This window comes from Struthio camelus, chromosome 15 (genome assembly GCF_040807025.1).
Source record: "Struthio camelus isolate bStrCam1 chromosome 15, bStrCam1.hap1, whole genome shotgun sequence".
In the NCBI taxonomy this organism is placed as follows: domain Eukaryota; kingdom Metazoa; phylum Chordata; class Aves; order Struthioniformes; family Struthionidae; genus Struthio; species Struthio camelus.
In genome coordinates, this window is record NC_090956.1 from 4,297,775 (window position 1) to 4,310,181 (window position 12,407).

The 12,407-nt window shown below is 46.5% G+C and overlaps 1 protein-coding gene across 14 annotated transcripts in view; it reads right to left on the reverse strand.

The window, feature by feature from the left end:
- The window catches only part of USP22 (ubiquitin specific peptidase 22), a 114,015-nt gene extending 104,147 nt beyond the window's left edge, over nt 1-9,868 (reverse strand). Inside the window, exons 1-2 of one of the 14 annotated variants that reach the window (XM_068907863.1) lie at nt 9,746-9,868; nt 8,956-9,036 (exon numbers count right to left, since the gene is read on the reverse strand). Coding sequence is in view for 4 of the 14 variants with exons in the window: in XM_068907853.1 (XP_068763954.1) it covers nt 8,956-9,081 (126 nt within the window). In the remaining 10 variants the exon portion in view is untranslated. Of the gene's footprint in view, nt 1-3,904; nt 4,212-8,955; nt 9,211-9,464; nt 9,719-9,745 lie in introns of those variants that run through there. The other 13 variants (XM_068907860.1, XM_068907867.1, XM_068907862.1 and 10 more) reach the window with 13 other exon arrangements.
- Nucleotides 9,869-12,407: the final 2,539 nt, after the last annotated feature.

The following is a 12,407-nucleotide window of genomic DNA, read 5'->3' on the forward strand; positions in this document are numbered from 1 at the left end:
AGGTACTGAAATGAGTCAGCTATCCCAGGTATCTTCACTTATGAAGCTCACATACATCTGCTGTGTGATAAACCTTTTATTTGCCAAGCGTATTCTAAAGAATGTCCCTTACAAGCTACCATCTGACTTGCATGCAATAACAAGTTTGAATACACAGGAGCCCAAATTATGATTACACAAACTTTGTCAAGTAACAGTAGATGGTTCCCAGAGATAATGGGAGGGGGAAGAGAGAAGAGATTCATCTTCTCCTTTTTTTTTTTTCCAGAAAATATGGAAAAAAAAAAAAAGTAAAAATAAGGTGATAGCTACTGTTTCCTCTCCACAGGCTAACAGACTGAGGCAATAAAATTCAAGTCTATACTGTGCGGAAAACAATCCCCCCCCCCCCCCTTAAAAACAGAAGCAAAACCATATAAGTCCTGAGAGTAAATTCAGTAAGATGAATTTGAGGCCAAATTCTATTTAAGAAAATAAACAAAAAAGGTATTTAGATGCATAAACTTCTGAGTGACAAGCAAGGCGATTGCTACAAATGAAACTCCGTGTCACGTCAGTATTTGATACTCCTTCATCCAACTCACTTAACCATATTCAAATGCTACCGGGTCTTTTGTGCATTTAGGCAAAAAAAGTTTTATTACTAATTTTGTAATTCTCATTCTGTGAAGTTCTGCATATTACCTTTAAAATTCTGGCTTTACACATGCATGGATGCCAACAACTGGGTTTAATATACGAGGGTAAGAGCTGAAACGTTCAGCTTTGGGCTAAATAAGACGCTAAAGAAAGAAGATAAACGTTCCAATAATCTTTTAACTGATAACTAGATTAATTACCTTTACAATCTAATTCTACGCAAATACAACTCAATGAACATATATATATAGTTATCATCTTATATGTATGCACCTACATCGCACGTGCTGAAGAGCTCAACTGTGTGTGCACAAACTAACTTTTGGAGTGCAAAAGTAGCACAGTATAGAAGTATTTAATTCTGTAAGTGCAATTAGGTACAAAGACAACCCAAGTTCTCTTTTCAGACTTATTGAGTCACTGTTCTATTTAGCAAGCTGCTTCTCACTACTACTTATAATAAGATGAAGAGATTTCATGCATTTGATACATTTAACATTGCCAGAATTTGTTACAAACAATCAGAATTTACATTGACCTCAATATTTATGCTAAAAGGAGATACCGCGTGTTGAAAACAAGTTTTGTTACCGCGTCCACTAGTTTTGCAAGCTTCACCTTGTCCAACACCCAATTTTTTAACTCTGACAGATTTAGTACGTTGTAGATCTTCACAGAAATATTTCCAGGGATGTGCTGACATCATCAATGATACCATGCAGAAGGTAGACAAGAAGAGTCATGTTAATTTCAAGCTCCATTTAACACAGGAAAGGGGGGAAAAAAAGTCATTCTCTACCAACTTGGAAAAGCATCAGAGACACCGAAAAATTGAAGAAACCTGAAAGCACATTAAAGATAATGGAGAGTTTTTAAAAAAATTTGAGTGATGTTCTACGTAAGTCGATGACTTTAAAAAGTTCAAGTATTAGCTGTATTTCACAAGACAGACTGCTTGCTAATCAGTTACCTACTGATAAAGTGAAACTCAGGTTACTTTGAGTCACCTGGTGTCTGGTAACAGTTCACCTTACTGATAGTCAACTAAGTCTTGGAATAAATAGAATGATTCTTTTTCTTAAATGACAAATATCAACATGATGTAGGCTGTCCTATCCCTACAGTATGCCATGAACCATCCTGAAGTTGCTATGCAAGTTGTAGTAACGTGGCACCACAGTTTGGAAAGATGCTTTGAACCAACCAGAACGCAGGTTAATTTTGCAACGAGCAACTCTTTACAACATTGATTACGTTACTAGCCAATGCAGCAAAGTTTTCTTTTAATTAAGCAAGTGTACATAAAGGACTGCCAAATCAATATGAAAAAGAATACAACTACCAAGACAGCTTTCATCCCGTCAGACTACATCTATCAGTTCCTAGAATTGCTTCTGCTAAGAAAAGGTTGCCAGTTGAGGACTCTCAGATAACACGACGCTCTCTACTCTCCAGCACTGCTTGCTGACAACAAAGTCCAGGATAACAGAATCAACTGTAATGTCATCATATTTTTTCGCTCGCCTAGCTCTATTGCCCATAGCTTAGCAAAAGAACGGAGACAGTTCCTATAGGCAGCTTTCTGTGCAAGCCCAGAAAAGCTCTAACAAAGGTCACTCTTGGCATGTTAAGGAAGATTACTTTTTAAAAAATTTCAGTTGCAGTAAATCCAACAAAATATACACGGGTCATCTTCAGATTACCTTTCGTGTGATGCCATTACGACTGAAATATAAGCAAGAGTACACACACATCTCCATCACCTTAGATGCTGTGATGTGTCACACACAGAAACCTCGAAAAATCATAGAACTACAAGAATAAAAAAAAAAAAGCTTTTTCCAGGAGCTATCAGCCAAATGAAATGGAAGCCCTATATCTACCAGGAAACAGACATCAAGAAACCATAGCCCCAACTCAATCGCTCATAGACAGGAAAAACTACGGGTGCTAGGGTTAATGTGTAAGATGCAAGCTTTTAAAATGAGTTAATCTTTCTCTGGTTTAAAACAGATCAGTCATTGCAGCCACCCTAGGGAATCAAATTAACATTTGCAACAGCATTTGTTGGGAAGCAGGATCCCTAGAGCACATCCCAAAGGACAGCGTACTGCTTTGCTCAAAGACTCTGAAGAAACAAGTCAGAAGAGGGAGTCAGCAAGTCCCAAGCAGGCAGCTGGTGCTATCTGTTTCTAGCACTTATTCACTTATTTGGTACTCCAGTTACTAACACAGAAAATCCTCAAACGAAAGGAGGAGGGTAGAAGGTTTAGAACTGATCTGCAGCTCCAGTTTCACATTAAAAGTGCAGATTAAGGCCTGACACCAAAATGAAGATGTCAACTAACCTTTGTTTGGCGTTTAAAGCTTTAATGGCTTAAAATAAAGCTCAACAGAGAGTCCAACAAATCAAACAAAGCTGTTCCACTCTGCTCACCTTCACACTACTAGATGGCATTCTAGTATGGAAACTGTCAACATTTTCGGTCTTAAGAAAAAAAAAAAATCATTAACTTCAGACAAAATTCCAGAGATACTACCACTACCCAAAAAGCCCAGCTTAGCTATTAGCAACCTTGACACTTGATAAGACTACTCCCCCCCCCCCCCCAAAAGCCTTCTTGCCCAGAATATCCTTATTTTTTTTCCTTAGCCAGACGGTGTACAATGCAACCATTCCCCTTTAACCAGAAGTTCCATCTTCTTTCCCTGTAGCAGAGAACAGACAAGCCTGGGGAAATCTGTATTTCCTTCACTCTTTTGTCTCTCCATCCTCCCCATATCAGGAAAAAAAAAAAAAAAATAGATTATTCCATAACAACTACTACTCATGAGTCAGCCTCGGTGATAGGGATCTGTCTAGCCTTTAACTCAGACTACAGTGTTGACCTGAGAGAGAGAGACGAGCAAGTGTTCCGTAAGTCCTGATGGTTCAAATCCCACAATTCAAGAATCGCTATTCATTACCTCAGAGGTCATCACACAGGGCTAATTTCTAACCTTTGCCCCAAAAACTAACTGCATTTTTAAAAATCACGGTAGAAGATACAAAATAGGGACTAACACTGCCAAGAAGAGGAAGGGCTTGTATTAAAATTCTTCTCTGATGCTGAAGACATAAGATCAGTGGAGCATTCTCAACCTGGTTTTGCTAACAGAAGCCCACATATATGACGGTCCACCATGTATGAAGCTAAAATCTAGTGCCTTAAGATTTCTCTTACCAAAGATTGTGCCTTTGCACCAAGAGGAAAGAGAACATTACCTTCAGCAGGTTTAAGGACCTTTTTACTCCTTAGAGCTTAAGGACTAAGAAAGGTTGTTCAGTTATGAAACTGGAGGCTTCCTGAACAAGCTTGCAGTTGATTTTGACACTTCTCATGGGCCTTCGGGGAGAAGGTAGTTCCCACAACACAGGGCAAAGAAGAACATCCTTCCTGAGTGAATCAGACAGCTCACATAGGCAGCCAAAGCGGAGTATGCAGCTGAAAAAAAGAGATATGCTTCTTGAATCCTGGACTCCTCTTTCAAATTCTCCACAGGATTTGTAATCCCAAAGTTTGGTGCATATGCTAAAAAAAAGTTAAGGAAAAACAAGCTAAGATTTCCTTATTAGTTTAAGAAACCAAAACATTGAGTCTGAGGAGGCAAAACAGCCTGATAAAGTTCTTTGCCCATCTGTTGGGTAAGAAGCAAATCATTTCAGCAACATCCTCCTGTTCCTGGACAGGTACATGGACAAGGCTGGAAGGCAGAAAGCAAGTGAGCAAGCCTCAACAGGCAGTCTATGAGTAGTTCCACCATTAGCTCACCCCCAGCTACAAGCAAGTCTTTTTAGCTAGAACTTAATACATTGATTTAGACTGTGAACCATAAAATTTGCTGAAACAAACATGACACAGCATTTATTTGCCAAGAGATTACTAAACTTTCTGTACCTTGAAAGTCAGGAAATGAACCAGTCATTCCAGTTTTAAATATCTATGAATTAATTCTCTGTGAAGTATCAGAATAGACCAAGGCCTGGAAGTCTGAAGTGCATACATGTTAATGGGGAGGAGGATACTAGTAGAAAGGTCATCACCTATAAATGAAATGTTTCTTCATATTTGAAGGCTTCAATGGGTTTGGAGTGCCCCACGTGGAGAGAGAATAATGGGGGAAAGAAAGCAACAGAAGCTCTCAAACAGAAGAAATATGCTAGAGTGCATCTACTATAAATGACAGCGGGCAGCCCCCAACAGTTATTCTTTGATCTATTGGCATAAGTACTGAACACTTCTGGAATTACAGCGAGGACGTTGTGCATATCATGACTGCGGCCATACCTAGTAGTTCACTTTTACCATTGAGTATCTTTATAGAGCAGTGAGAGTAAAAGCCATGCAGAAGAGGAAAGATAGTTTTCCCTCCAAGGTGTATGGTCCAATAAGACAGAATTCAATTGTAAATTCAGCTGCCCTTCAAGGGCTGAAGCCATTACTTACCAACTCCTAGATACAAAGATTCACATATATGTCTAACTGCACACTGAGGGGGACTAGGAACAACGTTCAGCACGGCAAAACAGATTTTTTCCTCATCTGTAATTCTAAAGAAATAAGCAAAGCTTTTGAAGTGTGACCCTACAGACAAAATGGAAACAAGCGGACAGGAAAGAAAGTCTTTTTAGCATCCTCAGTCTGTTCTTTAATTCCTGAAGGGGAGGAGGTTGTCAGATTTAAGGACATCTTATACCATGTCACTTAATTAAACGTGAGGTAATTTCCACAACAAAATATTCAGAGTGAAGTCCATGACCTACAGAAGTTGATAGTAGAGCTCATATTTATTAAACAGATTCTAACCACTACAAATTAAGAAAAAAAAAAAAAATCAAGAGTTACTGGTCAAAGTCCTAAAGCCAAGATAGTCGAACCTAATTCTGTGTCACATTACATACAACTGAAGCGCTGAAATCTAGTTTGAACTTTTAATCACGATCGTTACAACTTCAAGAGTCGTCTTTTAGATTTCTTCCTCTACCTCTTTTCCTGTTCCAATCTTCAAACCATCGGACAGTCAGGTTTCATCTTCACTTCGGCTTTATCATCAACAACGCGTTTACATCATGGCAAAGCCTTTCCATAAAACAGCATGTACTACCACTGCTGCACTTTACTACTTCAGCCAAGAGGCAAGCGTAGCTCCTTAAGGCAGATATAACGATGCACCATTATGACAGCTAAAACTCACAGTGCACACAAAGCTTAGGAGGCAAGCACACTCCTGAAGCCTTCTCCAAAATTCCAATTCCAATGTCATCAGCTACAAAGGTACGTTCATTATTACTTCTCACTGCTGATTGAGAATTCAAATATCCTGTCAGATATAGCTTATAGTTAGAAAGCTATCTCTTTACAGCTATTTTATTTTAAACTCTGAATTTAAAGCCTACTGGACTAAGAGCTGAAGCTCATAAAAGCTTATTCTCAGAAAAGGCACACATTAAAAACAAGTAACAAACAGCAAGCAGTGTTAAAATGGTCTTCCAAAGCATAATGCAGTAAGCAGTGCAAGTAAAACAGGAGGAATGGACACTTTCTGCCCCCTGCAGTTTCGACTGCTATCTAGATTTTTAAGACAGCCTTAGAAGAGGCAGAACGTTAGCATTCTAGAAACCTAACAATTTAACATCTAGCTATCTATCACCAGACAGCCAAGACAGTTGTTACAGCTATGCTCATCTGAAGAACAGCTGAATTATTCAGCACCTCCCATTAATGATCAATTACATATTCAGAATGTTTTCTACTGTGATAAATTAGATGGTGATTATCCTTGGTTTTGCCATAGATAAGAATATTACCTTTTACCAAAACCTTCTTTAAATCTACCTCATCATTCTGGCTAGGAGTAAAAAACAAGAATTCTCTCCGACAGACACTCTCAAAAAGTTAGAGCTATGCAGCTAAAAAGAAAAACATAGACAAAGGCCACAGGACTCTCTTCTAGTTATTAGACTATAAACATGCCTCCAAACAGAAAACGCATCTGATCAAGTTTTACATGTAAAACTGTAAGTCATATATATGGACAGAGAATTTTGGCCAAGAAAAATTCCATGGGAGAAGGTCTAACGTCCTTATTCAGGAGAGGTAAATACCGTAGCTGTCGTCTATATACTGTCATCAGCCTTTACAAATGCAGCCTAGCAACTGAACCCCAAATTCAGCTAGCCACTTCCCAAGATGTGATCACTTATTCCCATACATTTCAGGTTGGCTGAATTCAAAATCCAACTATTTTCAGAGCGGTAACCTGCTTGAAAAACAAAAATCAAAAAAAGAATCTTGCTTTTTCAGTATATGCTTGGAAAATTGATGCTTTCCTCGAGATGATAGGTAAGTTTGAAACAATCCTTTTCTGCTTTATAAGCCTAGTCATATAACGAGGTAAAGAAGAGGTGAGAACAGATTACAGTGGAAAAATCCTTGCTTCCAGCTGTTTTTCCAGCAATGAGCACATTACTACTGTTAGATTTCAGAAGAAAAAAAAATGCTGCAGCATACAAATAATACCTAGTTTACAAGGGATACTTCACACTGAAAAAGAAAGCTGGTGCTAGTTTGGTTAATGAAATTTTATTTTCAGTCGTCAAAATAACACTTGGTTGATATTTGTCAGTTACATCTTACCTCACTTCTCTTTTTTTCTTCCACAGCCCCCCTGCACAATTTTTTTTTCCTCTATTTAAGCTATATGTACCATGTATCGTATGCCAATTTGTATTGTGACACACTAAGGGTTGAATAAAACCAGATTTGTATTACTATACTTCATAATATTAATTTGTAGAGGATTATAAATACTGAAAACAACTTTGATTATATTGCAGGACTATCAAGTGACTAAATACGTTTAAAATATGTTTCTTCTGGGTTTCCATTTTCTCTCTTTTAAATATAAGACTGGAAAATGAGGTTGTACTGAGAATACAAACTGAATACAGGAAACAATTGCTAACCAGCTCATCCCTGAGTACATCTTTCATACCATTACTAGACCTATTACGAATAATAAGCTGAACAGCTTAATGCAAAGCAACTGGGATCAGAAAGTTTTCAATGGGTTGCTCCAACATAAACAGAACCTGTAGTGTCCCCCAAAAACAAGTTTCGCTGCTACACGTAGCTGCTGCACTCCCCTTCTCACTCATTAATACGATCACAGATAGAAATCTGCAAAGTCACTTTGAAGAAAGAACTAGTTGATTCTAGGGAAAACAGTAATTAGTTGAATAGTTAGAAGTCTTCCAGAAACATGCATTTGGATACAGCTTTAATTTTAGCACACACGTGGGAAAGAAGTGCCCTTCCCCTCACATTTTTCCCTCGCCAATATGGATTTTTCTGCTATTCGTCCGTGTAACGCGTGCCCCAAGCACTACCACACAGGCAAGAGCCAAACCCCCTCGCCCCTTCCTCCCCGTGCACTAAACACTGAGTCAGATCCCTTTCTCCTTCCCCCCCACCCCGCCCCTTACTCCAGCAGGGATCCCATTTTCCAAGTGGATTATCACTACATGCAGCACACCCTCTCTAAAATAAAAGGGGAGGGGGGGGAGTCACCCCACAGACTCTGGGAGCCGGGGCAGGCGGGTGCGCAGCGCCGGCGCCGCTCCGCTCCCCTGCGCCGCAGCGGGGGCCGCCGCGGGAGGCCCCGCCGCCTCCTCCCCCCCCCCCCCACAACCACCCCCGCCCTCCCGGGGCGCCGCCGCCCCGCCGGCACAAAGCTCCGCCGCAGGCCGGACGTGCCCATTGCCCCGGGCCTCCCTTCCCCTCCCCCGCCGCCGCGTTCCGGGAAGCTCCTCGCGGCCGCCCGCACCTCCAGGCGGCGGCGCGGAGCCCTCGGCGCCGGGGCAGGTGGGTGGGTGGGTAGGGAGGGGAGGCAGTCAGCCAGGCCGGGCTCCCCCCGTCCCGCCGCGGCCTCGCTTCCCCTCCCCGCTCCCTTCCTTCCCCCGCCAGAGGCAACCGACTGCTTCCTCCTCCCTCCCTCCCCCCCCCCCACGGCCGCGTGCGGCAGCCCGGGCCCCTTCCCCGGGCGCGCAGCGGGGGGAGGCTCGGGCCCACCTGCCCCGTGGGCAGGGCGGGCGGGCGGGGGACGCGTCCCTCCCGCTGTCGCCGCCGCGGCGGGCAGGCCGGGGCGGAGGAGTGCGTGTGCGAGCAGGGGCGGGTGGGTCGGTGGGGGAAGGAGGGGAGGGGAAGGGACGGGAACGCGTGTGGAGGTGGTGGGGGGGGGGTGGGGAGGGAGTGGGCGCGAGCCGCCCCCGGGTACCTTGCGCTTCCTGGTCTCGGCCGAGCCGCTCCACACGAAGCACTGGTAAATCGCCCGCAGGTTCTGCTTCCAGTTCTCCACCTTGAAGCCGGTCACATGGCAGCACCCGGCCGCCGGCGGACTCATGTCAGACCCCCCCACATCAATCCGCCCGCAGACGGGCCGGGCCGGCGGGCAGCGAGCCGGCCCCTTCCCCCCCTCCGCAGCAGCAGCCGCACGGACGCGGACACGGGCCGGGGCGGCCGCGCGCCCTCCCCGCCCGCCCGCGCCCCCCCTCCCCCCGCCGCGCGCCCGCCCTCCCTCAGGGGCTCCGGCCCCTCACGCCGCCTCCGGCCGCGCGGCCTCCGCCGCCCCCGCAGGCTGCTGTGGGGGCGCGGGGAGCGGCTGGCACATAGAGCCGGGGCTCCCCGCCGCCACGGCCCCCCGGCTCCGAACAAAGCGCGGCGGCAGCGGCGGGCGGGCGGGCGGGCAGCGCGCACTCCCTCCCGCCCTCCCTCTCCCTCACACACACAAAGATGGGGCTCTCTGAGGCGAGGAGGAGGAGGAGGCGGCGGCTGTAGCGGCCGCTGCCGCCCCCGGAGTGGCCGCCGCTCCCTCTACCTCATGGAGGCCGCTGGGAAGCGGAGGGGAAGGGAGGGAGGAAGGGAGGGGGGGCCGGCGGCGGCGGCGACCCTGGCCGCGGTGTGAGCGAGCGTGTGTGGGGAAGGGGGGCGAGTCTCCGCCTGCCGCCGCGCCTGCTTCCCCCAGCCGGCCGCCCGCTCCTGTCTCTTTAAATCGCCCCCCCCGCCACCTCCTCCGCCGTCGTCTTCTTCCTCCTCCTCTCCCGCACCCCCCTCCGCCCGCCGTGTGCAATGGTCCGAGCCGCTAACTCAACCTAGCCCGCCAGGCCCGGAGTGGGACAGACCAACGGGCCAGGGGGCGGTAGGCTCGCCCCGCTGCCCCACCGCCCTGGCGGGAGGGAGCTGGAGGGGGAAGGAGCGCGGCTATTGGCCGCGCCGCCTGTCGCTCCGTCGCGGAGCTGCTCCTTCCCTAAAGTCTCATTGGTTTCTTTCCCTTTCTTCTTCCCCCCGTCCCCCCGCCCTTCCCTACCTAGCATTTCCCCCTACCGGAAAGGGGCGGGAATGGCGGCGATGATTGACAAGGCAGCAGGCCAACGGAGAGAAGGGGGCAGGGCCTATGTAGCGACTGTTGCGGTGCGATTGGCGGAGGCTGCCGTCGGTCGCCCTCCGGCGTGTGCGAGGATTGGCGGCGGGGAGCTGTGGGGGCGGACCCAGCAACTGCCTGCGCGGGTTGCGCGGGGGGGGGGGGGGGACGCGCTGCTGTCACATCCGCTGATCCCGGCTGCTTCGCTGTTACCTCAGTGATTTCCTGAGGGGAGAGGGGCGGCGGCGGCCGGGCCGTTCCCGGGCAGGGCTGCCCCGGGGCAGGGCGGCCTCCCGCCTCTGTGGCTGCCTGGCAGCCCGGGCAGCCGCGCTAGGCGGCTGTGGCGACCGTTGTTCGCGGCCTCCGCACCCCTCAGGGGCTCTGGCGCGGCCGGCGGCTCCGGTAATGGCCCACCGGGCTCCGGTGAGGTCAGGTTGTCCTGCGGGACAAAAGCAGCCTGAGAGCCAGGCACTTCCCTCTGACATCGCTTCCCCGTTCAAAAAGCTGGGCGCTGCTTCGGGAGGGGCAGGTCTGGGTGTAACAGGCCTCTCTCAGCATCAAGATCATTGGGGTCTGGGGGAAGATCCTGGGCCATGATCTGGTTTGTCCTGAGGACCATATATGGTCCCAGTGTACTGCCATCCTCCTCTCCTTGTGTTTCCACTGGAGAGAAACAAAAGTACTGTATTACCAGAACCGGTATTATTTCAGGTTTTCCCATAAATGACTATACAAGGAAATGAGAAGGCAGTGAAAAATACTTGAATCTGTACATAATTCTTAGATTGTATGCCACACACACACTATAGAGTTACATAACAGTGGAGTGAGGCAAGAGGGAAAGGACAGGAATTTTGCCATGATTTGTGAAGAGAAGGATGCAGGAGGCTCTGCAGAGACTATTTCCTTACATAAGCCCTGGAAAGGCTGTGCAATGAGAAAAGTAGCGGTGAGGTATTGCTGCATTACTTTGTCAATCCATTTTTCAATACATGCTATTTACATTCTTTTTCAAGGATCGATAACCTTGAGGTCTTCTCTATTAGGCAGATTTTTATGGGGCCCTGTCCTGCTCCCTGGCCTATTGCTGTAACTTACTGAAATCAAAGACAACTGTGACTTCCCCCTGAGGACAGAATCACTTCCCATTTTCTTTAGGGGTGCTACCGTTTTAAAAAGAAAGCAGGGTATCTGGAATACAATAGACTTAATGATTTGTGTATAACCATAAGGTTCGGAGGCAAAGCAATTAGGAGATTTAGGGCTAGCAAAAGATCTAAGCTTATATCTTCAGTGTATGAAGCAGCACCAGCAGTGGGCCAGAGCGTCCTGCCAGCATGCGTGTGAACTATATGGCTGATTTTCTGTAGTGGTAACATGTATGGTTCAGTCTGCCTGGCTCATACGGTTTGTAGGCCTGCCTCTGAAACCTCTGTTCCATGCAGTTTGGGGATTCCAGTCTAGAAATAAAACTAGGATTGCCCCACAGGGGAGGGGGGAAAAAAAGCTGCTGAGAGACCTTTCCATTCAACAGGAAAGGGCCTGTTTATTCCCCTTCGTACGCAAGCTGGCAGAGGTTGCTAGCTGCACTGCTAGCATTGATAGTTGCGCTATTTCAGAAGACTACATGCGAAATCGAGCGAAGCTATATCCTCCCTTTGACATACCTAATCATTTTCCCTACATAATCATTACAATATTAAGTCATAAAAGTGAGTGTGCAAATTACACCTCTTCTTGAAGAGGTAACAAGAACGGGTGCTGCATTTACTTCCCGCATGTTCACCTCTTGCCCTCTGAAACATGTTTGCCTATGACTGCAGACATAATGCTTCCAACCACAGTCACTTGAGTGTTTCAGTTCTGACACCACCTACTCATCCTAATGCATCAGAGATCCTATGAGCTATAACAAGACTTCTAAGCTCGTGTCCTTTCTGTGTGGGAAGATCCCTGCACTTGCGTGATACCTTCCTGGTGTTAATATGCTTCATTCAACCTCAGTGTTGAACATTCGCCACACTATGGAGCTGCTGGACACTTTGCTAAGCTAGTCATTCCCAGCAGACTGAATGGGTCTTTTATAAATATAAGAAACAGTATAACTGATTAAGCCATACTTTCTCCCATGCTTGTGACAAGCTCCCTGGTAACATCTACCATGACTTCCTCTCTCCTTCCTTTGAACCTCTTACTAGAACCCTTTGCTTGCAACGCATAGGAAGAAGCTGGGACATGTTAAATCACTTACATATCAATACCATTGTCTACCTGATGATTAGTATGTTGTTTCCTTGAACTCTACAGCT